Here is a 27,622-nt window from a genome sequence, read left to right on the forward strand (position 1 = left end):
AAAAAAAAAAAAAAAATCACATGGAAAAGGAACGGATGAGGTGGATTACAATTGTTCATAATATTTGCTTAGCTTCTCAAAGATAGCATTACAGTTATAAAAATTCTATTTTTGCAAGTTGGTGGCAGAGGATATACATTCTATATTATTGAAATGACATGATTTGATTTGTAAGATTCCTTATACATTAGGCCAAGAGTCTAATAGTCTGATGGCATATGATTCAGTTATCCAAATGAAAAATCTGGATTCGAACGAAACTTCCCACCCCCTTTATCAAAAAAAGAAAAGATGTATTCTAATTTTGTGGATCTTAGAGTGGATAGAAGATGTTGATTAGTGTGTTAAATGCATAAATGCTTGGTAGAGGATGCACTCAGCTAGGAGTAGATCAGAACATGGCATTTGACATGTAAAAGTTGTAAACGGACGAGGTTACCATTTTCCACCGTCTGGTCACCCAGTTCGGCAACATATTTTTCACAAAAAGTTTAACGAAATTGCATATACATAAGAAAATCACACAAATCCAATAAAAAGTCTTGACAAAGTTACAAATTGCATAGATTTTCAAACCCACGGTTGCAACTAGAGAACATGCAAGTTGTGGTCTTACTTTTGTAAATTGTGGCTTGGTTGGGAGTTGTGACTTGTGATTCATAATAACGGAGAGAGGAGTTAGTTTAAAGGACGAGGAGAAGACGAATAGAAGAGAGAGTAAAAGATAAATGAGAGAGAAGAAAGGATGGTAAATGACCATCGATGCGTGAAAGGAAGGGGGAGAAGAAAAGGAGAGGAGAGGAGAGAGGGAAATAAGTAGAGAGAAAAATTAAGTGTCTATAGTTTGGGGCCGGAATAATAGGTGAAACCTAGCTACCCGCTCCTTGCCTTTGTGCATGGCTAGGTAGGTTTTTGCCAATTCGCTCACCTGCAACCCCGTCTGCCCTAGGCAGGAGCCAGTCGGTCAAGTACAAATACTTAACCATTGAGGATAAAGTGCATCACACTTCGTTGAAGATACCCTTCAATGGTGGTCCCCTCTATCGAACTTTATTCTCATTTGTTTAGTAGTGAATGCGGAAAAGGATGTTCTGCGGTATAGTTTGAAGGCTTATCAGTATTTGTAAGAATATGATTTTCATTGAATTTATTGACTATTGAATGAAGCAATATTTGATTCATAAGAAAAGATGAAAAAATAAAAAGAAGGACGAGGTGCGTCACAATTTTTTATAATATCTGTTTCGTTTCTCAAGAAATGTATCACAGTTCTAGAAAAATTATTTGTTTTCTATTTGTAAATTCAACGTGAATATAATGTTAATCTTAATTTAATGAGTTTTGCTGCATATAAGCCCACACACTAAATATAATATATTTTTTTATTTTTAAATTTTCTTTAAGTTTAGTCTTTTTAAACTAATTAAATTATTCTATTTATTATTTATATATTAAATATTTGATAAAATAAAAGAATTTAAAAAATAGAAAAAATATGATATATGATGTGTATATGGTGTGTAAGCTTATGCTTATAATTTTTTTTTTAATTTAATAAAATAAATAAGGAAATTAATCTTTTATAAAAAAGATAATCTTTTATAAGTGTTATTGACGAGGAGAATTGCAACGTGTTGTACACGTAAGCCAAAAAGCGTCCATTTTCCCTAGACGCGTTTGTGGCCAAGACAACACGACAGGGTTCTCACCCAATAAGAATCCCCAACTCCCGCGATGGTCATCTTTTCATTTGCCACGTGTCCTATCTACTTCCACCATTTTCCCTCCCTCCTTCCTCACTTACTGTCACCGTCCTAGTCGTCTTCTTCGTCTTGCAAATGTTTCTCTGTCCACAGCCACTAGAAAGCCTTTGGATTCGTTTCTGTGTTGCTCATTCAATGAAAAACTAGGTTAGGGTTCAATAGAAATTTCTCTTTGCAAAAAGCCTTGAGCATGGCCGCTTCTCTAACGTTACCCGAGCTCATTTTTCTATCTCCGCAAACAACTCCCAAACACCGGCTTTTTCTCTCTCATATTTCTGTATCCAGGAACCTTAGGTGCCGTCCTTCTTTTAGGAATCGAATTAGGGCTGTGAGTGAGGAAGGTTTGCTGGTAGAAGAGAGAGAGAGGCAATTGATCAAGGAATTGAAAAATGGAAATGGAGCTGCTAGTGCTGCTACTGGCGACACTGGTTACGATGTGTCTACTGAGTTGTACTCGAATGGCATTGTGGGCGTGTCTGAGCGTGAGAGTGGGAGCTTGGTGAAGTATGTGAACGGGAATGGTGTGGCCGCGGCGGAGTTGGTGGAGGAGGAAGATACGGTTTCGAAGGAGGACGGGAGGAAGAGAAGGATTGAGGAGATTGGTAAAGAAGATGCGTGGTTCAAGGGATCCGGGAAAGAATCCATTGAGGTAAATTGGTGTTGATTTGAGTATACAGTTCTATGGAATTTTTCCATTTTACCTATAAAAAAAATAGTTCAATGGAATTTGAAAAGAAAAAAAAACTTTGCTTAGCTGTTTTATTACTGTTTTCAATTTTGAGTTTAGTGAATTTGAGTACATACATGAAAACTACTAGATTTGGAAGTGGGGCCTAGGAATCACGTTTGAAGGACCTGGCTCTGTGCAAGGGAATGCAGGTTGAGTGTGTCCAATATTTCTCCTTCTTGTTATGGGCTGCGTGGAACGTGTAATCTTAACGGAGAATGTTGTGAGAAATATGTGTTACTTCTTACTGGTAACGTCCGGTGCTTTACCTCACGTTTCGCCTGATTCTTAAGGTTGGACTCATCTGCAACATATGAGCGTGGGGCTCATTTGCTAAATATTAGCGTGTTAGTAAAATTGAGGTGTTCGAATCTTATGAAGGGCCAAAGAGAAAAATCTAAAGAGAAAAGGCGGGTATTTAAAGCATCCTGTCATTGTCTGTCATGTAAATTGTAAGTGGGGTTTGATAGAAAGTTAAATGCTAGTTCATATATAAATATCTTATATTACAGCTAGGAAAAATGGTAATGGATACAAAGTATAAACGATAAGCTAATTTATGTGCTAAGCTGCAATGAAAGCACCAATTATTAATGAATAAAGGTACTCAACATTTATGTGTAATTGAAGAATTTTTTTTTTTTTTGATAAGTAATAAGAAATTTTATTAATAGGCATATTCCAGGTACACTAGAGGTATACATGTGAATACACCTATTTAGGATCTAGTAACTAATACAAGGAAATCTTAGAAACTGAGACCATTCAGCTCTAGACACACCTTATTCCACTCTACTAGATGGAATTTGAGCTCCTCGCCTAAGCCACTCCACAGAAAATCAAGTTGAAGTTTCTCCATTTTTGTTGCTATGCTGGCTGGGAGAGGAAATAGAGACAAGTAGTATGTAGGAAGGTTGGATAGTGTGCTCTTGATAAGAGTGGTCCGCCCCCTTTAGTTAAATACAACCTTTTCCACCCGGCCAATTTATTCTCTAATTTCTCCAACACCTCCTCCCAAATTACCTTGGCTTTGAAAGTAGCCCCCAAGGGGAGGCCAAGATACTTCAATAGCAAAGAAGAGACTCAGCATCCCAAAATGTTGGCCAACTCTCTAATGTTCCTTGCCTCACCAACCGCAACCATCTCCGTCTTTGCAAGATTAATTTTTAACCCCGATACCGCTTCAAAACACAATAAAATGGCCTTCAAAGCTTGTACATGTCCTGCATTTGCCTCACAAAACAGCAATGTGTCGTCCGCGAACAATAGATGTGAGATGTTAATGTTTCCCATTACAAAACCAGCCAAGAAACCCCCCTCCACCGCAGCTGACAGCATTCGACTTAGGGCCTCCATTATGATGACAAATAAAAGGGGTGATAATGGATCACCTTGTCGTAATCCCTGCGAGCTATTAAAGAAGCCCACTGAATCTCCATTTACTAAGACTGAGAAACGAGCTGTTGACACACAATGTCTCATCCACTTTCTCCATCTTGTCCCAAAACCACATCTGCTCAACATGTATAACAAGAAGTCCCAGTTGACATGATCATAGGCCTTTTCCATGTCTAATTTGCATAAAATACCTGGCTCTCCCGACTTGATCCTGTAGTCCAAATACTCATTTGCTATAAGAACCGAATCCAGTATTTGGCGCCCTCTCACAAAAGCATTTTGAGTCTTAGAGATAATTTTATCCATAACTGTGCTCAATCTATTAGCCAGGACTTTAGAGATTATCTTATAAATGCTCCCCACCAGACTAATAGGCCTGAAGTCTTGCACCTCTATAGCACCCTTTTTTTTGGGACCATTGTGATGAAAGTAGCATTCAAACTCTTATCGAATTTTCCATATGTGAAAAATTCCTGGAAAACCTGCATTACATCTTCCCTCACCACCTCCCAGCACTTCTGAAAGAAAGCCATAATACAGCCATCCGGGCCCGGTGCTTTGTCTTTATTCATTTTCCCGATTACTATGTGTACCTCTTCCTCTTCAAATGGTCTCTCCAACCAAACCATACTACTTTGGTCGATGTGCTCAAAATCTAATCCGTCTAAAGTAGGTCTCCAATCATGAGGTTCTGATAACAAGTGTTCAAAGTGTCCAGCCACATGATTCTTAATTTCAGCTTGATTTGTAAGTGCACCGCCATCCACGTTTAGGGACTCAATGGTATTGAATTTCCTGTGAGAGTTTGCAATGCGATGAAAAAACTTCGTGCACCTATCTCCCTCCCTCAGCCACAAAGCCCTTGACTTTTGTCGCCATGAAATTTTCTCCATAAGAATTACTCTTTCCAAATCAGCAACGACTTGCCCTTTGCGATTGCTCTCATCTCCACCTCCCTCCAAGCTTTGTAACTCTTGAAATAGATTTTTTTTTTTTTTGTAGCGTAACATCACCAAATATTTGCTCATTCCATAACTTCAAATCCTTTTTCAACGCTTTCAACTTTCCAGCCAATTCATTACTCAGGTTGCCCCGCAAATGATATGAGCTCCACCATTGTCCCACCAACTCCACAAACCCCTCATGTTTTAACCACATATTCTCAAATTTAAAAGGCCTTCTACCCCCTGGGATCTCTCCACAATCCAGCACAATGGGAAAGTGGTCCGAACAAATCCTAGAAAGCCTTTTTTGAGAGAGATCTGGATAATGTTCCTCCCAAGAAGGAGATATTAAGAATCTATCTAGTCTTGACCAGGCTTGGTTTGAGGACCAAGTATAATCACCCCCCATTAGTGGTACATCCATTAATTCCAGCTCATAAATAATTTCTGAAAATTCCTTCATAGCAAGAGTTTGTCGACCCTCCCCCGATCTTTTGCTAGGAAATCTAGTCACATTAAAATCTCCTCCAATACGCCATGGAACCTCCCACCATGAAGCCATGCTTGCAAGTTCATCCCAAAGCATCCGCCGCTCACAATCCAAATTAGGACCATAAATGCCAGCGAAAGCCCACACAAACCCATCTTCAAAGTTTTTGAACAAGCACCCCACCGAATATTCTCCCACAAACTTATTTATATTCTCCACCACCCTTTTATCCCACATAACTAATACTCCCCCTGAGGCCCCTTTCGAAGGTAAATAGGACCATCTTGCAAATTGGCAGCTCCATAAACTCCTTATGACTCTTCTTGTAATAATCTTCAATTTTGTTTCCTGCAAGCAAATAATGTCCAGCTTCCATTGTCTCAACCTGGAGGCGTTTGTTAACCTCATTCAACCCCCTTACATTTCAGCTCAGAATTTTTGGCTTCATTTAACAACTGAAACAGCCCTTCCCTTATTTCTACTACGACTTGTACTCCCCTACTTTCCATCCTTGCCATCATAATTAATAGACCAAGTAAGCCTTCTCAACTCCCTACTTTTTTTTTGATATAGCACCATGTTGATAGTGACTGGCCTCAATGGCTGTTAACAGTGCCTTAAATTGGTCTTCATAGCCCACACACGAGATCCCCACCACACTCTGCATCTTTATCACCTTGTTCAAGACCCAATTATGAGGTAAGGGAGTTATCATACTTATTGGAGAAGGATCCTCTGAGAAATCCTCACCCTCAAACAGAACCATTGAACCTTCCCCCTCCACCTCCCTTCTCTCCTTTTCTTCCACTTTTTCCCCTACCCGAGAGGCTTTAACCCCTTCTACATCTGGAATTTCATCTTCTTCCCCAGGCCTAGGCTGTTCTTCACTTGCTATGGGTTCCTCTTCCTCCAACGTCATGGTCTGTGTCTGATCCAAGCTTCCCATTGCACTCATCAGCCTTCCAGCAGTTCTCGGCTCACTCATCGGCGTGCTCTGGATCTCCTGCAGTGATGTCGGGTTGCACAGGATCAGATTTGAAGTTGTTGGCGTTTTCTGTCCCATCGGCGAGGTCAGCTCCTCATCCACAGACGTCGGGTTACACGCAGAGTCCAGAAAGTCTCCATCGTTGCCTAGAAGTTCTCCTTTTCCGTAACCACTGCTAAGCTGGCCTTCACCAGACCACCGTCTGCCTCCTCCAAGACCACCAAAAAAATCTGGATTGACTTTGTCACCCTTTGCTCAAGTATCAGCTCTGATATCAAAAGGGCTGGATCTCGGCCCAAGCTTGAGGAAGAAGTGGGTGGATACGGGGAGGAGGTATCCCGCTTCATCCGATATTTCGGCCAAGCCCAAGCCCAAGCCCATGTTTTGTTTTTCTTCCGCCCTTTTGATAAGCCATTCAATTTTTTCCTGCATGGATTTGACTTGTGCCACCAGCTCCTGTAACACGCCTTCCTCCCTTTCCATATTAAGGCCATCATTTTCTCTGCCATTTCCTACTACACTCTGGGTAGCAGCTGGAAAAACACCTCTCGGCAGACCTACCCTATCTCTCGGCTTGTCCCATATTCTGACATTGGAAAGCTGGTTACTAGGCCTCTGTTGAAGAGCCTCCCTATACGACCGAGAGGCATAATGCACAGCCTTCTCTGGTGGTGGTAGGACAGCAGGGCTTCTTCCCACCTCCCTCATCACCTCCATCAACATCCTCCATCCCCTACCATCTTTGTCCTCTGGTACGCAAACAGAGTTTCTGTGGCCACCTCCTCCATATGCCACCACCTCCATGTATCCACCCCTGAAATTGGAGCATCTCTGTGCAGTGTAACCTCTTCCTCCTTCTCGATGTGCAGAATAGAACACCTTCCTCCCACTTTTCAGAAAATCCTCCATGGCTTTAATGAACCATCTAACCATGTTCAGACCCAAACACATCTCTGTTATCACTCTTCTCCCTCTCTCAATAATGAACACTTGCACCCCATCTCTAAAAACCTCAAATTCCTTAGCTTCTATAACCACAAATTTCGAAAGCCCCATCCCACTTAAGATTTTATGTAATTGAAGAATATAACCTGAGGTATCAAACTTGGAATTAAGTTCAGGTTAATGGTTGGTTGATGGTGTTGGAAGTGGCTGTTTTGTTTATATAAATATATATATGGTTGTTCACAAGAGAGTTTATATCTGTCTATCTATCTGACCACACATACTTATCAAAAACAAAATCTATCTGTCCACACACACACACACACAAGCAACATGCATATATATATTTATATATTGAGAAAAGTCTTTTTGTGAAACATTTTGCAGGTTTCTGTTGCACCTGGTGGCCGCTGGAGTAGATTCAAAACCTACTCAACAATACAGAGGACCTTGGAAATTTGGGGATTTGTTCTGACATTTATCTTTAAGGCTTGGCTGGACAATAAAAAGTTCTCTTATAGAGGTCTGGCACTTCTACCGTATTGAAAATTTCCAACAATTGAAAGCATGCAGTTTAGTATCTGTTCATAATAAGACTCCAATGCTGTGTCATTGAGAATGGCTTTGAAAACCTAGCAACCTTTTTGAAATATGTGATTGTCCATCTGAGTTGAAGTGAATAAATAAAGCAAGATTTTTGCAGTATTTAGTGACTAAAATTAATATTTTGTAAGTGTCAAGCATGAGAAAGCTGTTCAAAAGGCCGTGGTGCAATATTTGCAAAGGGTTGTACCGCCAAACTTGGAATTGCTTTCTAAAAGTAAATTCTACTAGATTCCAATTAGGAGCAGGCTTGATATCTATAATTCACTTGATATGATTTCATCTATTTAGATAAAAATGGAGTTTTTTTTTTTTTTTGGTGGGGGAGGGGCGAGTGGATGGGGTTGTTAATCTAGATCTGATTTTGAAGATGTGGATTTGCAGGAGGAATGACAGAAGAGAAGAAAGCTTTAAGGCGGAAGGCCCTTGCCAAGTGGCTTAAAGAAAGTATTTTGAGATTAGGTCCTACATTCATCAAAATTGGCCAGCAGTTCTCCACAAGGGTGGACATTCTTGCACAAGAATACGTTGATCAGTTGTCAGAACTTCAGGTTGAATTTATGTTATTTTAGATGTCATTCATGAGTGCTTCATGCCACAGTGTGTATCAATAATGTTGTGTTGATTGGCTGAACCATCTTGGTACTTGCCGCTTGGATGCTTCTTTTAAGTTCTTATTTGCACTTCACTGCTCTGCTTCTAATTCTCTTCACCACTCCACTGTCTAGTGCTCATCTTGAAATGAAACAGATTAATAATGTGTTTTCATCAACCTTTTTTCCCTTATAACTTTATGACTGTTGTTCATTTAGAGCCTTCTGAGACTGAGATAGGTTACTACTTTGTGATCTCATCTAAGGAACAAACATGAATAGCTAGCCAATAGCAATCTAGGGTAAGAAAGAGGGTTTCTCATTCCAATTGTACTTTCTATATTTGAGTTCCCAGTATGGCTAACAAGTGAGCAACCAATGTGTATTGGTTTGCTTTATATTTCAATTTTGGGGAAGGTGTTGTGGGGTGGAATGGGGAGAGATGTTCAAATAAAGGTTGAAGTCCTTTGAACTCAGATATATTTGTACAGCCCCCAGTAATATCATTTTGATCATTTATTTGTGGACAATAGTCACAATACTCTTGAAAATGTACATCAATGTCAAAAACCTCAAAGAATTAGTGTGCCTCTTGATGTGAGACATTCAGTTTAACATTCTTTATAATTCTTCATCTATGCCATACTAATGACAACTGGACTTAATATTCCCTTTTCCTTTGTTTGATGGGTATATCTCTTTTTCTGAGAATAATAAAAAATAAATCAACAGCAGATTTTTTATGTACAAAGAAATAAAAGCTATTTAATTTTCCAAGGTATATGTGGTTGCAATATATATATTTTTGTAATAGGTAATCAAGAAAAATTCTATTCAAATATGTGGTTGCAATATATTATGTTCCTAGATGTAAACAAGTTGATGGGAAAACTTCTTTTCAACTTAGAGAAGTAAAGTTTGTCAAAACATGATGATGCAGATAAATTTATTTTTATTTATTTTTTTAATTTTCTGTTCTTGCCTAATAGGAGCTAGAGACATGGTGACAACAACCATAACATATGGACCACTTTTCTTTACCTTGCCCCCTTTTTCTTTCTGGGCATTCACCATTTCTTTGCTATCAGAACCTAAAAGTAGAAGTTAAGCTTGTTTTTATTCTTATCTTTCTGAAAGAATAAGTTAACTTCTCCCTAAAAGTAGAAGTTAAGCTTGTTTTTCTTCTTAAAGTGGAAGTTAAGCTTGTTTTTACCTATGAAAAAAGAAGAAGTTAAGCTTGTTTTTCTTCTTACCTTTCTGAAAGAATAATTTTGTACACTTAGGGAATTTTTCTTTAAAACTCTATGTCTATGGGCTCAGGCTAATGTAATGAACGGTGATGATGTGTTGGAGTTAATCTAGTTTTTTCTATCTTTTTAGTCGCTGTGTATAGGTATTTCCTCTTGTATACTTCCTGTGAACTCGGGCTATGCCTATTCATGGTAATAAAATTCTTATTAATTATAAAAAAAAAAGAATAAGTTAACAACAGTCACTAGATATTATGGCCCTGCTTCCTGTGTACGTTGGCAATGCCTATTTTATTCTTATTAATAAAGTTTTTTTTCATAAAAATAAAAGATATTATGGCCCTGCTATCTTTTATATATTGGTGATTTTTCTTGTAAAACTGAATTGCTTTTTTTTTTTTTTTTGGCTTCAGGATCAAGTTCCGCCCTTCCCTTCGGAGACTGCTATGTCTATAGTTGAAGAAGAACTTGGAGCTCCTTTGAGTGATATATTTGATCAGTTTGAGTATGAACCAATAGCTGCTGCTAGTCTCGGTAATTTTTATTTGCCTTTTGATGAACCTAGCTCAATGTACCTTATATGTTCTAGTTACAGTAAAATTGTTTCTTGATTTTTGCAATAGCTTATAAGATTTCAAGTCTCAAAATACTCTTTTTTTATGCAGGTCAGGTTCATCGTGCAAGATTGAAGGGACAGGAAGTTGTTGTTAAAGTACAAAGGCCTGGTCTCAAGGATCTTTTTGATATTGATCTTAAAAACCTGAGAGTTAGTTTTCTATTGTTAATTGCCAGTACTCATCATATATTAATTGTGGCCTTCCATGCTTTCTTTTGCCTGCAGAAATCGAAATTTTTTATTAGATTATTGCTTAATATAACAAAGACACTTGGAGAATTATTTATTTATTTATTTATTTTATTTCTTTCTCATTTTTGTAATTTTTTTATGTTTCTTTATTTATGTCTCCATGCGAGTATGTTGTATGTCTGTATGAGACGTGTCTGTATGGGCATGCACTTGTGTCCTGCCGCTCATATATAAACATGTCTGAAAGTTATTTCTTGATATTTATGCATGTTAACAGGTTTGTCCACTCTGACTTGCATTGATACTATGGCCATTCTTTATTCCAGGTAATTGCAGAATATCTTCAGAAAGTTGACCCAAAGTCAGACGGTGCTAAGAGGGATTGGGTTGCTATCTATGATGAGTGTGCTAGTGTCTTATATCAGGTAGTCATATTCCCTTTATAGGCTCATTCTTGTGCTTGGGTTTTGATGGAATTTCAGACCTTTTTCTACATAAAGTTAAGGCTCATAAGATGCCCGTCTGTGAGAGTTGCTTTGTTTAAAGAAAAAACAAATCAATATTGATAAACGAATTGATCTGAGACAAGGAAGTTCATATGGAATAGTAGGGGCTGGGACAGGATACACTGATAATATCATACCAAAACATTTAAGGGACTTTAGGAACAGCATCAAGGATAACTTTGAAGCAAGTTGATTGAGATGGTTCCATCATTCAACAAAGATGAGGGGAACAAAAAGGAGTGTGTGTCAAGGTTATAATATAATTGACTTATACCTTGTTAAGGATCCGAATTTCAAACTAGTTGGAATATGATAACCGAATAATGTATAATCTGCATACACTTTCAAGAAGGCTGACTTGATAAGAATATGCTCCAGTGTTCTGAAATGGGGCTGATGGAGGATTGTATGTGATCTACTTTAAGCCTAAAAGTGTGAAAATTATAACACTATTTGGGAAAAGAAATTGCATGGGATTGCCTTTTCAGTTCACTTCTGTTTCAATTCAAAATACTTTAGATTTAATGAGCAGAACTTTTAACACATATTAGGATCATCTTTCGTTTGAAGTTGGTCGGTCCCTAATAGGTCTTTGATGCAACTTATACTCTCGTTTACCTTGATATCAAGCTCTCTCTCTCTCTCTCTCTCTCTCTCTCTCTCCTTTTCTTTTATTTTTCCTGCTCAATTAGCAACTAGAATTTTCAATTTTCAGGAGATCGATTACACAAAAGAAGCTGCCAATGCAGAACTATTTGCAAGTAACTTCAAAAATATGGATTATGTGAAAGTTCCATCAATATATTGGGAGTATACGACACCACAGGTTTAATCTTTTAGAAGTCATAACCTCAACCGGTTAACGTGATTATTATTTACCTTTTAATATCTAACCTCTTTTGATCATTATCATTATAAAAATTTTGCATGTAGGTTCTGACAATGGAGTATGTCCCAGGGATCAAGATAAACAAGATACAAGCTTTGGATCAGCTGGGTGTTGATCGCCAAAGGTTAATCCAATCTCATGCCTTACATCAGGCAAAACCTAGTTTGCATGAGATCACCTACTCCTGTACATCTTGATGAAAAGTTAATTTACCTGTAACACCTGATAATTCTATTTCTTTGTTTTCTAGGTTGGGTCGATATGCTGTTGAATCGTACTTGGAACAAATTCTGTCCCATGGTTTTTTCCATGCTGATCCTGTGAGTTCCTGCTGTTGCTTTTTTGTTTTAATGCTATAAAGGTTGATAAAGCATGCCAAGATTAGGACTATTTTCTAGATATATTATTTATAATTTGTTGCACTGTTTTATTTGGATAAATATAAGTTATACTACCTTGGTTCATAGAGGAGTTTAAAATCCCTAGTGATCATATAGAGAGTCAGCTTTTTTTATTTTTTATTTTTTTTGGTGTTGGTGGGGGGGAGGGGTTGCTGGCGGAGTGACTGGTCATAAGTCTTATCTTTTGTGGTGTCAGAAGGTCCCTCTATAGAGTTATGATAGTATTTGCTGAGGAAAAAGCATTTCAGGGCTAAGGGCTGGAGCTTTATTCCCACTCCCAGTAGTCTGTCTTCAGTAGTTTGCTTGGGAAGTAATCTTTTGTAAGCAGGAGAGTAGCGCTTCGCAGCTGAAGGTATAGGCAAGGCAGATTTAGTAAAATAGGAGAAAAAGTATGGTGTATAAATATCAGAATCATATGAAGAATTAAAAGAGATGGTCAAGAACACCCTCTTGGAACATTCTTGAAATCGTGCCCTTGCATTCTTTATAACATCACTTCCCCCCCACTCCCTCTTTTTAGCCTCTTTCAAACATAATACCCTGATAGAGAGTTTAGGAAGCTTGCACATCCTATGATTGTATCTAGCATTACTCTAGTTTCAGATCCTGCCATTGCATATCTGTCTCGTGGATACCTATAAAAAAAATCTGTCTCGTGGATGTAACCGGAATCTTTATTTGTTTCTCTCTGCAGCATCCTGGAAATATTGCTGTTGATGATGTCAACGGTGGGAGATTGATATTTTATGATTTTGGAATGATGGGAAGGTATTTTCTGGTCCTGTGTTACCCACTCTAAGTATCCTTTGATTCTTTTCCATTTCTGTAGCATCCTATGGTGACTGTCCTGTACATTTACTCTCCCTGTAGTATCAGTCAAAATATCAGAGAAGGTTTGCTCGAATCATTCTATGGAGTCTATGAGAAAGATCCAGATAAGGTAGTTGATTCCCCTTAAGGGTGGTGGCCATCATTCAATTATCATATTTTAATGATATTGCAGTTCCTATGCTTGGTTCTTATGTACTTACTGGTGGGAACTCTTATGCTAGTGCAGGTGCTTCAGGCAATGATTCAAATGGGTGTTCTTGTACCTACTGGAGATATGACTGCTGTCAGACGAACAGCACAATTCTTCCTTAACAGGTGCTCCATCTTTTCTTTTTTTCTCTCAAATTTTCTAATATGTTGATGCTTTTACTTTCTTTAGTAGTTTATTCCATTAACTTTTTTTGAAAACAGAAATAAGCTTAAGTTCAGTGATGCCTCAAGAGCTCACTTTGGGGAAATACCTCCATGTCAGGTCAAGTGTAATACCCAAAGAATACTAACAATGCTTCCAGCGGGCTAAATTTGTTGCACTATAGATCTGGCACAAGTCATTTCGAAATTCAATAGAAAGGAAGATATTAGCTGTTGTCTTATCCTTCTGTAAACCAAGAATGATGCTTGAATTTAATCATATACAGGGTGGGATTGAGTACAGCCAGGCCCTGTGTGTATTGATTGGGAATGCTAATGTTTTTTCTTTTTGAGTATTAAATAAAATATGGAGCTTTTTATTCCTTCTTTTTTAAAGCAGTCCTGTTTACCTATGAAAAAACAAAAGATGAAGCTCTTGGGTAATATCAATTAACAAAAATGTCCTGCCAATTATATATTAGACATTTTTTTTCCTGCCAAATTGTCTAATGTCAATCAACAAAAATGTCCTGCTAAATTTTTTGAAGACATTTTTTTCCTGGTTGAATTTTTCTGACTCTAAAATTATAACCTGTCTGTTTTGCAGTTTTGAAGAGCGTCTTGCTGCACAAAGAAAGGAAAGAGAGCTGGCGACAATGGAGCCGGGGTTTAAAAAGCCATTGAGTAAGGATGAAAGAGTAATGAAAAAGAAACAAAGGCTGGCTGCAATTGGTAATTCACCTGGTGTAGATCTTATGTCTGTGATAGGTTTTATCATTTTTCATTAAGTTTTGAATGTCACAACTATATGGCAATAGATTTTGAGAGATAAGTGCATGTGGTGGGCATAATCAATACAATTCATTTTGGGATATTTTTTTTGTAGAAACATAAATAATAATTTGGTCTTATGATGTTTAGGTATATTCTCAGGGATAGCAATCAATTGCAATACCTCTTACATGCTTCTTACCAGCATAAAAAATGGGAACTGGGTGGTCCTCTGTTTTATTGGGAGTCTTGACTTTTCAGAGAAGATTCTGTTCTGGGGTCAGTTTTGTCTTGTTGAACTTGAGACATAGGAAGTTAAGGCATACTCTGGGGTTAGAATAAGAAAACCCTCTGCTTGTTTGATGCATACACATGCAACTGTATTCTGCCCCATTAAACCTCGAGATTTTAGAAGTTATTTAAATTGTTCATGGCTAACTGAATAACGAATATTATGTAATGTATCCATGCATGTACAGTAACATGTGTGCATATCTGCATAACAAATATAATAAAGTAAACAGATAGCTCTATCTTATCTTTGAACTTTCTACCGTCAGATCAGTTAGTTGTGTGAATGTTCTACTTTGGATAACAAAAGCAAGTGCTAGGGTTTTCACATGTTCCCCATGAACATGAGATTCTAACTGTTGCATTCTCCTAACAGGGGAAGATCTATTAGCTATTGCAGCAGACCAACCCTTTCGATTTCCCGCCACATTCACATTTGTTGTTAGAGCATTCTCAGGTAATATAATAAGAGATTTCCGGCTTGATTGTTTTGAATTGTACATGCTACATGAACCTCAGACCAGTAAAATATTATCATCTCTGCAGTTTTGGATGGCATTGGAAAGGGCCTTGACCCTCGATTTGATATTACTGAGATTGCCAAACCGTGAGTTTGATCTTTGCTTCTTCCAACTCTGAGATTTAGCAAGCTAGATATTCCTTGTTTCTGACAATCCTTTGATGCTTTACCTCGTAGCTATGCGATGGAGTTGTTAAGGTTTAAGGAAGCTGGGGTTGAAGTTATCCTGAAGGCAAACTCAAAACTCTCTTGACTTTCTCATTATCTTTTGCATTGCTCTGTTCTGTTTCTCAATTTCTTATGAATCTTATGAGTATTTCAGGACTTCAAAAAGAGATGGGACAGACAATCTCGTGCGTTCTACAATTTATTCAGACAGGCTGACAGAGTTGAAAAGCTTGCAGAGATTATCCAACGATTGGTACTTATTAAAAATTTCTTTGATGTATTATGTTCCATTGATCTGGTGGGTTTCAAATTGATTTTCCTTTCTCCATTTAATACAGGAGCAAGGTGATCTGAAACTTCGAGTTCGAACCTTGGAGTCAGAGCGGGCGTTCCAGCGTGTTGCAGCTGTTCAGAGGACTGTAGGGAATGTGAGTTTACCTGGCTTATCTTCTAGGGGAATTGTACAAGTGTTATCCCTCCACTCCTAGAGCAATTTGTTTATTTGTTTTTTTCCTCTTTCCTTCTTCTGCAGCTTCATCAAATATAAAGTAGAGGGTTTATGAATCTTGGAGGGTTATTGGGCCTTGGGGGATTCAAGTCTCCCATCATCAGAATGAGGGCCATAAAATAAAAAGGGGAGAGAGAGGGTGCATACGTGTGTGCGCACGCGTGAGAGAGTGTCACACCAAAAATGCACACATACAATAACCTGGGGTCTCTAAGACAGAACTTAAAAGACTAGCAAAATGTTTGTAATACTCCCTTTAACATGTTATCTCCTTGATTGTATCTCCTTTCGACTAATCAACAGGCTGTAGCTGCTGGGAGCCTAATAAACCTTGCAACGATTTTGTATTTTAATTCCATACGAGTAAGCTATCCCTTTTAATATTTTTTCTTTATGGCAATACATATCTCTTTGGGGCTTAATTTTTATTCAGTAAATTGTTTATTTTCAGGTGCCTGCAACTATGGCATATGTCTTCTGTGCATTTTTTGGCTTTCAAGTTCTATTTGGCATTATAAAGGTCAAAAAACTTGATGAACGGGAGAGGTTGGTAACAGGAACTGCTTAAGCCACCGGTAAGTGAATACCATTTGCTCTTCTTCTGGACAGCTGGAAAGTTGCATATATGAGTGTCTGTCATGTGTGACCAAACACTACAAAAATTGACAGAATATAGAACATATATCCTACTTCCTTGATGTCAACTTGTGAGCTTTATTTAACAAGTCAATTTCTGTGGTGGTGTTCAAGCTAGGAAAAAAATGACATTATTTTTCACAATTCATTTCTGATATTCAGCAATGTTTATCGTTTTGTATGAATCTGTGCACGTAAGTGGTGTTGGAAGTTATTGGATGGTAGAAGATCGTGGATATATGTAAGCCGAGGGCCTTATTGGAGAATTCATGTGAGCATGGATGATCCCATGTATAAGCTACCAAGAAAGTGGACAAACGTGTTAATTTATTTCCCCTTAATCTTTACCTTTTAGAAAGGCTTACAAGATTGGATTCTAAATCAAGTGAACTGAATTTGGAGCACCTTTGGGTTACCCATGACAATCACCTTGGAGTTTGACCTTTGTATGGTAGATTATGGTCGTCATATAGATATCAGGTCCCTCAACACCAGAAAGTTACTTTGTGGTTTTCATCCTCAAACTGAAGGCTGATTTAAAGCACCTATGAATAGAGTTTCTCAAGTCAGTTTATTATACTACTGAATAAAATTGTGTCAACCAAATAAACAGGTACATAGTTGTGCTGTTTCTATAAATCTTGAACTCTGGAACCATCATCGAATCACCATTCTTTACCTTGGGAATAAGTTACTGAGAGTCTCACCCACTATTATCTGTCATAAGCAACTGTTCCGATTAGGAGCTTATAAAATGAAGCTGATGATACATGCCATGATGACGAAATGCGAATTCTTTTTTACTGTCTCACCGCTGCATGATCAAATCAGAAACTTTCTAATGGCTATTGGAATGTGCTTATTCATATTGATCATTTTGTGTAATCTGTCTTCTCATCTAGAAGTGTTAAGCATTTTACGGGTTACATTTTTATGCTATACCATAGAAACTGCTGTGAACTTTTTATATTTAATGGATCTTAACCTTACAGCCAATTTGTTCCCTTGGTCGGGCTCATTTCAGATCTAGAGTGCAGACGGTGCTCATATGAAGTTTTATGATCACCCAAGTCAGATGTCCATTCATCAGAAGAAAGCAAGAGCTTGAAGGAGCATGTCATGAGGGGTTCTTTACTCCCCCTTTTTCTGAGAAAAGGACGGTAGGTCCCTTTACCCTCAGTATAAGCAAGAGCTTATGGGGAGATTTGCGCTTGTAATTAGGTTAGCTAAGCTGTTCCATTTTAATTTTGAGTTTTTACAAGAATTATCCCAAAAGGACTCTAGTCTATTTTGACCTGATGCCTTGAATCGCAAGTTGGTGGCCCATAAAGGATATAGCTTTCAGCCCCCAACGAGGAGTTACATTTATAATTTGTAACGTTTCTATGGTAGATGTCGGCATTGTAGTCATCTTTAACGGGGGGATGAATGTCTACTAATGGTATATAATTTTGTAATATAAGAAAAAATTATGGTAAAATAATTATTCAATAAATTATGCTTCTTTTTTAATGTTTCTGCTTTGATTCTATAAGAAAGTTATGGTAGTGTATCACATCACTTTTTTTTGTGTCTATCTTAATGGTTAGATCTTAGAGGCAGTAGTAGACAGGAGAGTAAAGATTATTGTCACAATATAAATATTCGAAATGTTTGTAAAAGACCCTTGCGCCATTAAACAAAAAAAAAAAAAATAAAATAAAAAAAAATCAGAAATCCTAAAGATTCCCACATGGTCATGTTCCCATAATTAAGCTAATAAGAAGTCTCTCAGCGAGAGAGAATCTTCGATGACATGACCATTGTCCTAGTGCTTGAAGCCAGATCAGCTGAACCCAAGTTAGAGGACAAGCATTGTTTTGTTAATCACCAACTCACACGCACCAAGAAATATGTTGGGAAAGAAATTAGTATAAGCTAGCCCTTATAAGTTAGACTTAGTTTTGCACAAATCAATTGGTGTATTTAAACTTCAAGATCATGAGCCAAATCTAAATGTTGGAAGACTTCACATTTCTGGGTTTCAGTAGACACCCATCCTATTTCTATTGTGTAATCTGTTGGTCTTGTTGCCTTGTTACCCCTCAGTTCATTTAGATAGAGATGTATGTGTTTTTCTCTGAGTCTTTTATTTAAGTTAAAGAAAAATACTAATTGAACCGAAGATGTGCACCAATGAGGCATTTCTTCTATGTGTTTTTTTATATATAAATATTTAAAAAAAATGCACAAAGGAAATGCACCAGCGGTGTACATGATCGGTGCACATCATCAGTCCACCCCTTAGATAGACCCTGAGTTAAAACAGCTTGAAAGGTAATGTAAATAAATATTAGACAATTTGAGACTCTTAAAAGTTTAGAACACTTTTGCATTCTTCTTATATAACGATCTGTCTTCTTTCTCTATATCTTATTTGTTACATATAATAATAAAGTAATATTACATTTAAAAAACTTCGTAATTAGATTATAAATATTATTAAAAATTAATAATTTTCTGTGCATAACACGGGTGTGGGACAAGTGCTTACAGAAATTCTAATAACCAAGGGGTTGAAGAACGTACAGACATTTTTGCTTGTATTGTAATGGCAAGAAACTTGCTTATGATGATCAAATGATTGAAGCAGTTGAACAGGTTTTAAGCTTTGTGCCTCTAAGTTCATGAATGATACAAGTAGAGTTCACAAAAGAAAGCAATCAATTAACAATCACACCCCTATATCTGATCTGCAGCTGTACATTTTGCAGCAGAGATTACTCCTACTCTCAAGTCTCTCTTATTCTGAAATCTGAAGTCCCTTAGCTGAAAATTACTATTGCAGGCTCATCCCATGACATTAGATAGACTTAATTTTCATCTTCTTTTCTAGATATTGTTGGAAACCTGCAAGTTTAATAACTTTTTCAAGCAAGATCACCCTTTCGTAGGTGATCAGAGGAGGGGGAGCTTTGTGAATTGTCATGATTTGGTGGCAGAACTAGCATCAGTGGAATCCACTATGAACATAATGTCAAACTAAGCTTCAATATGATTACCTTTTGACCTCACTAAACTTCAAAAAACTAGTGTTTGGACTCCAGCTACAAAATGATCCATTGAAAGCAAATTTACATTACAAGGAGATAAATTATCTAAGGAAAAGAGTTGGTGTAGATATAATCCTCATTGACAAAAACATTATCTTCTGGCTCCTCGTTTCCTTCTCTGCACTCGGAAATCTCCTTACTACACCCAGCTCTTCCCTGCATCATATCCATTATCAATGTCTAGTTAACAACAGTAACTCTTTACTTTGTGTGTGTGTGGGGAGAGAGAGAGAGAGAGATGACTACATTTGCAGAAGTCCCTGCAGAGCCCACCACAAATTCATTGGTGTTTGCTTCGCCTTGAGCTACAGATACAAAACAGTAAAAGAGAACAAAAAAGAGAGAGCGAATCTTGAAGATGTCATTGGTACTTCTTTAAAGCCTAGTTGTAGTGGATGATATGAGAACAAGCAAAAGCTACTACCACTATATATGAAATCTTGAAAGCTACTCGGTGCAATGCAATTTTCTCTAATCCAATCTTTTATTTATGAAGTTTGTAAGTGTTAATTATATATATTCTTTTGGTTTGTCTCCTGATTCCTCAGCAGCAAGCTCAGTCCTCAAGATGGGTTGGCTACTCCTTATGTCTTGTCCCTAACTAATATATAAATGGGCAAGGAAGTTGGCACTGATCATTGTCACTTGTTTAATGGGTCTCCAAGCATCCTCTTTCTATCCACATCCTGCTGATCTACCTAACACTGTCATCCAAAGAAGCATTAACTTAATTTTGCCATCTGAGCTTTCTGTGTGCATACCAAAGTTTACAAGAAGTAGCTCTACAACAATGAGATTAAATATATGTACAGTTCGCAAGAAAAAGAAATGGGTTTAGCACTCAATGTAACAGGGGGAGGGGCGACCCAAAGAAACGAACTCTAATCACAAGGCAACAAAGAATGATGGTCAAGGTAAAAATCGCGTTGTCACGTAACATAACTATCAAAATTTCATAATGTCATGTGCAGCGAAACATAAGATTGCGGAACTTTTTCAAAATTTAATATGAACAAATGTAAAATGAATAAATATAATAAAATCCATACCTCAATGGGCTTTGATCAACGAAGGGCTAACTTTGCAGTATGTCATTTGTATGACTGGGCAAGCATCAGGTCCATGCAGGGTGTCGTATCCATGATACTGCTTTTGCTGTGGGGCTCCCAACAGCTTCTTCATGCATTTGTTCGGCCTACATATCAAAAGCGCTGAGTTTTTAATAAAATAGGAAATATTTTGTATTTACAGATCGTATTTACTATTCTTGTCATCTTAAGACATGAGTATTTTATTATATAGATTAAATCAAACACGATCTGCTTAATTAAATCAACCAGAACTTAAACCCTTTCTAGTATCAGAATTATACATATATATCAGGCGCCTCCTTCCTCTCTCTCTCTCTCTCTCTCTCTCTCTCTCTCTTAAAATTAAGGTTCCAGATCTAAGTTTCACTAAAAGGAAGGAGGTTTTGACTTCCTCCTCCTCCTCCCACTCCTTCACTTCTTCCTCCATTCATCCACATTGTTTATTAAGATTTTCTTTGCGTAGTTTTACTTCGCTTTCTTGAAGCCAAAAAAGATAGATCTACTGCTTTCTGTCAACTCCCAAGAAATGTGCAGCACAATCAAATTCATAGGTAAAAATCATTAGGAGGAAAGTGGTGGTTTTGCGAAAACCAACCTGTGTGGTTCTCACACACCACCCACATCTGCGCTTAGTCCTCACGTGTCACCCCCTTTTGGCAGCTCTTCTCGACACACACGCTAGATCACCAGACTTGCCACCACTAGACCTTTCAGATCTGACTTGTGTGGCTGAAAAAACACAAGTATGTTGTTTTTACGGGCTGTCACAGATTCTTAAGTCTATTGAAGTTGGTCCAAACTATAATATGTCATTTTTTGCATACATCTTAGTGTTTTTCTTTTTGGTTTCCTTATTGTTAATTAAAATAAAAAAATAATTCATCTCTTGAATTTTTATCTATAGAGATTGAGTCCTCTATTTCTATAAAGGGTGAGGTTGAGTCTTTGTTTACGCAGAGAGTATTGTCTCTTGAAAGTTTGTCTGTAGAGAGTATGATTAGCAATAGTGAAAATCAGATCAGTCATAAAATGAAATAGTATATTGGTAGAGCTCCAAATACATTATTTTGGTTTATAATGTCATGTTTGATATGGGAACATCCTAGAGTGCACCCAGTTATGAATATAAATTTATCTGATAAATGAATGATGGCAATTTTCCTTCCAAAAAAAAAAAAAAAAAAAACAACTAAAACTTAAAACCTTAACATGACTCATATAAATAACGGATGATACATCACAACCTGCATAATCTATTTAATAATCGATTGGAATTGGATTAACATGACATGACTCGTCTTGTCTAGTTTCATGCAAATAAGTTCAATTGACTTGTATAACCCGTTTGAACTAATCGACATAATTTTATATGAAAATTAATATCTATAAATTTTAATAGCCACATTATAGTTAATATATCCAAAAAATGTCAATATTTTTAAATTATTAACCTATAATAATATCAATATTACAATTCCAACAATAATAAACATAAGCATATTGTATAGTAATCTTCAAATAAAATTTAAATGGGTTATATGGGTAAATTGCAGTTTAAGAGGGCTGACTTATTAATTATATTTTATCTGTTCGGTCTATTTTAACCTGAAGTCATTTATATCAAAGTTAAACCCATTTATATGTTGTATTCATATTGATTGCGGTTGGCTGGAGAGCTGTTCTTCCCATGGATGCTTCAGTACTGCCATTTACTGCCGAGAAGAGTAATAAATGCTTGTGAGCTTGTATATGGTGGGTGGAGTATTTCACATACAATAATGTCTCTCTTATTTTAGGAAGATTTTTTGGATTACATATTGCACAGAAAGTATAATGAGTTGTATAAAAGCAAATCTCAAAGGAACATCATATCTTGAAGATTTCTAATAACATGCAGAGTGGGACAGGGACAAGCATTACCATAAAATCAGCAAATATAAATCGCCAACAAATCCAGATATTCCACATACGCATTAGTATAGACCACAATAGAGAGAAATAGAAAGAATATTTTCTTTTTCATTTGTGAAGGCGACGACGACGGGAAATAGCCAGTAGATGTTTGGCTCTAGGAACTGTAATGCCAAACTCCTCGGTCATGTCCAACTCAGTGGGTTGCATGTTATTAAGAAGCTCCCAATCAAAGCAATGAACAAGTTGTGCCACCACGAGCAAAATTGCAGACTGTAACCCCGGGCAGCCTCTTCTCCCAAAGCTGAATTGACTTTGATATAAATGAGTATTTTATTATATATATTAAATTAAACACGTCTGCTTAATTAAATCGACCAAAACTTAAAACCTTAACACTACTCATATAAATAACGGATGGCACAATACAACTTGAATAACTTGTTTAATAGTTGATTAGAATTTGATTAACACAACACGACCCGTCTTGATCGGTTTCGTGCGAATAAATTCAATTGACTTGTATAATCCGTTGGACCTAATTGACATAATTTTATATGAAAATTAAGGTCTACAAATTTTAGTAGCCACATTATATATACTTAATCTCTCTAAGAAATGTGACTAAATACCAACAAAAAATGTCAATATTTGTAAAATATGAACTTATAATAATATCAATATTACAATCCCAACAATAACGAACATAAGCGTACATATTGTATAGTAACCTTCAAATACAATTTAAATAGATTATATGGATTGTTTGCGACTTATAAAGAGGATTGACCCGTTTATTAATTATGTCTAATCAAGTTGATCTACTTTAATCGAAACTCATTTATATCAAACTTAAAACCATTTATTTCATGTTGTATTTACGTTGACTACTAAGGAGAGCTGTTCTTCCTAGGTACTTCATTGCCATTTACTGTTGAGAAGAGTTACAAATGCTTGTGATTAGCTTATGTATGCTGACTGGAGTATTTCATATATAAATTATACAATGATGTCTCTCTTATTTTATGAATATTTTTCGATTATATAGTGGACAGAAAGTACAATGAGTTGCATTAAAGCAAATCTCAAACTCAAAGGAACATCATATCTTGAAGAGTTCTAATAACATGAGTGTGACAGGGACATCATTACCATGAAATCAATAAATATAGATGACAATAGAGTAAAGAAGAAAGGAGATCTTCTTTCTTATTTGTGAAGGCGATGTCGGGGAATAGCGAGTAGATGTTTGGCTCTAGGAACTGTAAGGCCAAACTCCTCAGTCATGTCCAACTCAGTTGGTAGCATGTTATTAGGAAGCTCCCAATCAAAGCAATGAACAAGCTGTGCCACCACAAGCCGAACCCCGGTTAGACCCAACTGTAACCCCGGGCAACCTCTTCTCCCAGAGCCGAATGGGAGAAGTTGGAAGTCACGTCCTTGGAGATCAATGCTACTCCCAACAAACCTTTCTGGGAAGAACTTCTCAGCATCAATCCAAACACTTGGGTCTCGCCCAATTGCCCATACGTTCACTAACAACCTAGACTTCTTGGGGATGTGGAAGCCTTGGATGGTGATGTCCTCTGTGGCCTCATGAGGTAGCAGTAGAGGTGCTACTGGATGTAGTCTCATGGTTTCCTTTACAACCATGTCCAAGTATTCCAGCTTATCCAAATCTAATTCGTCTACCATTCTCTCCAAGCCCACTACATCTTCTAGCTCCTTTTGAAGTTTCGTCATTACCCTTGGATGCTTGATAACTTCTGAAATTGCCCATTCAATTGCTGTTGCAGTAGTGTCCATTGATCCTGCAAGCATGTCCTGCAACAAAAATCATCATTAGGAAATTAGTGATTGTTAAATTTGAATCAAACAGTATACAAGTTCAACGAATGAATACCAAAATTATGGCCTTGATATTGGACCGTTCAATATGGTACTCGGAGTCTTCAGGTCCCATGAAGTTCAGCATGACATCAACAAAGTCCTTAATCTTATTTTCATCATTGGATCGGACATGATCGTCGATAATTTTCTCAAAAAAGTCATCAAATATCTTACTAACTGCCTTCATGCGTCGCGTTAGCCCCTGAAGGTCAAGGAGACCAATATAAGGAAGGTAATCACCAAGGTTAGGAGTAGCAACTAGATACATACCCTCTTGAAATACAGCCTTAAATCCTCTCTCATCAAAATACTTATCCATGTACTTCTTCCCAAACAACATACGACAACTCATATCCGCGCTGAGGGATGAGATCTTGGTACTGAGATCAACAACAATACAATCAGAGGCAGCCTTTTCAATAAACTTCACCAGTAGGCCAAGCTCTTCTTTCCTCATGGATCTGAAAGAATTGATTTTGAGGTTGCTAAGCAATTCAAGGGTGCACATCTTGCGAATGTTGCGCCAATAAGGACCGTAAGAAGAGAAGGACAAACTCTTTTGCCCATAAGAGACGTGCTTTGCAAACTCACTAGGTGGTCTACTAGCAAACACCTGGTCATGAGCTTTAAGAAACAACTCAGCAGCTTGGGGGGAGGAGGCAACAATGGTGGGCACAAAGCCTAAGCGCAAGTGCATGATGGGGCCATATTTTTGGGCTAGTCGGTGAAGATCTTGATGAGGAAATTCCCCAAACATATGAAGATTCCCAAAGATAGGCAAGCCTCTTGGACCAGGAGGTAGTTTCTTAGTCTTGTTCATCCTTCTCCATGTCCATTCTCGCAAGAGATAAGCAAGAATAACCAGCACAAATATCGTCGACGTCCAAGCCAGAATAGGCATGTTTCACATAGATGTTGTTATGGCTACAATATCAGAGTATTTATCTACGACATGGAAATTGCATAAAATATTGGAACGGTTTGGATATAAAAAGTCTTTTAACTTATTTATCATTACAGCTGTCTAAATTTCACATAAAATACAATAAACAATTCAAACTTTTCCAAATATAAAAAAAATAATATTAAAAAATAGTATTCTAATAATATTTTATTCAATTTTTATCTCAACTCACTATCCAAATCTCCATGTTCATCCTTCTCCAATTACTCCCTCTTACTCTTTTTTTTTTTCATTTTCATGAAAAAAAGAGAGAGAGCATAAATAGGTGATCTAATCATGACTCTAATCTCAATATGTGCTCGTTAATTAGTTCAACCCAAAAATTTAAACATATAAGCGAAGAGATGGAAAATATTAACATACATAAAAGAATACAAATGGTACTGTATGTTTCGAAAAGATAATAATGTTAACTGGAAATGGGAAAGACAGGAATGCATGGGAAATTAGGATGGCATGAACATCGATCAAAAGATAAGCCATTGTATAACAGTGTAGTTTCAAGAAATGGCATAAAGTAATGTAGGTCGGCCTCTTTGATGTAAACATGGTGAATGATGATTGGAAGTTCAGGGAGAATGTGATCTAGAATTATGGTATAAATAACAGAAATTAGGGCTGGAATTTGGCTTTTGAAAGAAAAGAAACAAAGAGAGATGGGTGTAATGAAAAAAGGATAATTTTTAAATACAAAAAGCTATATTCACCGAAAATGGGTCCCAAACATGGGTCCGATTGTTTTTATTTTTTTTAACTTAGTGATTAAAAAATTATTTTTTAGTGATGTTGTGAAATTTTTTTTAAAAATATTTAAGAATATCAAAAAATGATTAAAAAATAATAAAAAAATAATTTATCTTCTCACGACGAGTCTCGTGCTACATCGGCTTTTTTTAAAATTAAATAGATAGCTCATAAATTTAGAGATGATCTATGTACTATACTTTTGTTCTACTTCCATCGAGCTATGTTGATGCGTTATTATTATCAATATTTGGACTATTTCTTATAATAAGGGTGCAATATCCAAGACAATGAATTAGAGTGTGAGTGCGATTTGTACTATTTTATAGAACATCACAACACAACATTAATATTAATATGCAATGTAGTTGGCTGGGTGAAAATACAAATCTCTATCATTATGGTTGGCGTGCACACAACAAGAAGTCTTTTGAAGGAATCATGTTATAATTTAAAGAGGAATCTTAGATATAGTCTTAATCATATACATTCTTTTTTCAATAATAAATCAACCATGTCATAATTTCTATCCCATTTAATGCAAGGAAAAAAAACAACCTCATCAAGCAGTACTGCTCAACCTCCAATATCTAATCAAGCAAGAAAAGACAAAAAGAAAATCTCAAACAAAAAACTGCAACAAAAAAAAAAAAACAACCTCTAGGAAAAAGTCGTCATTTCCATCTCAGATAATGCAAGAAGAGAAATAATACCTGAGAGAGAGAAATCTTGGAAAAAAGAGGATGCTTTCCTACAATAAACAAAGGTTTAAAATAAAAGTTCAAGCCGAGAATGTCCGAAAGGAACGAATCAGTTACAGCACACAGAAAACGAACAAAAAAAAAAAAAAAAAAAAAAAAAACCAAACAAAGACTAAATTCAACCACAACCTAGAACTGTGAAATCTAGCTAGTCCAGATCACTAACCTCCCGGTCGGGGTGTCGTGACAAGTAAAGATTTCGGAATCGTGAAGAAGTATAAAAGATGAGATCGATATATATAATCAAAAATTTATATGATGGACCCTTGGAGTATTCAATTGGTTTTCAATCAGCTTGTGCTCATGTCACAACAATTAATGGCTTGACAAAGCAACGCAAGGGAAGAAGGCTTGCCAAATAATGCAATACATTGTCCGTGAAAGTGAAATTAAACGGACTTCTATTGTCTATTTCTATCTATTTTTTAAAGTTTGAGACAAGTGAGGCCGATTTCACGTGTTGAACGGACTTCTTGACATAAAGACAGCACATGCATTTAATGGCTTCCAACAATTATAAAGCAAGATTCTTGCACACGTGAAAAAGGAACCAAGGTACACTCAACATATCTTTGTATTCTGCACCAAACAGAGGCTCGTAAGAAAGCAAGATTTGGCTGTGTTTGGATACTACAGTCATATATTCTTAGCATACTTCACGATTATTTTTTATTTTATTATTATTTTTTACTATTATTTAATATTCTGTTATTATTTATCATTACATTTCCACTATTATTCACAACACTTCTCACTATCCAAATCCAAATCCAACCCAATTTCATGAAAAT

The 27,622-nt window shown here is 36.8% G+C and overlaps 2 protein-coding genes and 1 long non-coding RNA gene across 6 annotated transcripts; 1 reads left to right on the plus strand and 2 right to left on the minus strand.

Moving 5' to 3' along the window:
• Positions 1–1,760: 1,760 nt before the first annotated feature.
• LOC122307536 (protein ACTIVITY OF BC1 COMPLEX KINASE 8, chloroplastic) lies at positions 1,761–17,890 on the plus strand. Of its 2 annotated transcripts, none has more exons than XM_043120461.1 (21): positions 1,761–2,412; positions 7,640–7,775; positions 8,240–8,406; positions 10,112–10,232; positions 10,364–10,464; positions 10,833–10,931; positions 11,728–11,838; positions 11,946–12,025; positions 12,152–12,221; positions 12,997–13,070; positions 13,173–13,242; positions 13,360–13,448; positions 14,092–14,216; positions 14,923–15,003; positions 15,093–15,153; positions 15,244–15,298; positions 15,389–15,487; positions 15,573–15,662; positions 16,046–16,105; positions 16,194–16,317; positions 17,371–17,890. In XM_043120461.1, the coding sequence occupies exons 1-20, from the start codon at positions 1,954–1,956 to the stop codon at positions 16,308–16,310; spliced, it is 2,265 nt and encodes a 754-aa protein (XP_042976395.1). In that variant the 5' UTR covers positions 1,761–1,953; the 3' UTR covers positions 16,311–16,317; positions 17,371–17,890. The 2 variants fall into 2 exon arrangements, with proteins under 2 accessions (XP_042976395.1, XP_042976394.1); XM_043120460.1 differs by having other exon boundaries at positions 1,762–2,412; positions 17,403–17,890.
• Positions 17,891–19,383: 1,493 nt separating this feature from the next.
• Positions 19,384–20,778, minus strand: LOC122307537. Its single transcript, XR_006241772.1, has 2 exons — positions 19,717–20,778; positions 19,384–19,626 (listed from the first exon to the last, which is right to left on the minus strand). It is a non-coding gene; the product is annotated as an uncharacterized LOC122307537 (long non-coding RNA).
• Positions 20,779–23,432: 2,654 nt separating this feature from the next.
• On the minus strand, positions 23,433–27,154 carry LOC122306898 (cytochrome P450 71AU50-like). 3 transcript variants are annotated; one of them, XM_043119455.1, is made up of 4 exons: positions 26,998–27,154; positions 26,784–26,821; positions 24,376–25,286; positions 23,433–24,296 (listed from the first exon to the last, which is right to left on the minus strand). In XM_043119455.1, exons 3-4 carry the CDS (start codon positions 25,261–25,263, stop codon positions 23,682–23,684), a joined length of 1,503 nt encoding a protein of 500 aa, XP_042975389.1. In that variant the 5' UTR covers positions 25,264–25,286; positions 26,784–26,821; positions 26,998–27,154; the 3' UTR covers positions 23,433–23,681. The 3 variants fall into 3 exon arrangements, with proteins under 3 accessions (XP_042975389.1, XP_042975391.1, XP_042975390.1); XM_043119457.1 differs by having other exon boundaries at positions 24,376–25,307; XM_043119456.1 differs by lacking the exons at positions 26,784–26,821; positions 26,998–27,154 and having other exon boundaries at positions 24,376–26,764.
• Positions 27,155–27,622: the final 468 nt, after the last annotated feature.

The sequence above is a fragment of the Carya illinoinensis genome, chromosome 4 (genome assembly GCF_018687715.1).
Source record: "Carya illinoinensis cultivar Pawnee chromosome 4, C.illinoinensisPawnee_v1, whole genome shotgun sequence".
Taxonomy (NCBI): Eukaryota; Viridiplantae; Streptophyta; class Magnoliopsida; order Fagales; family Juglandaceae; genus Carya; species Carya illinoinensis.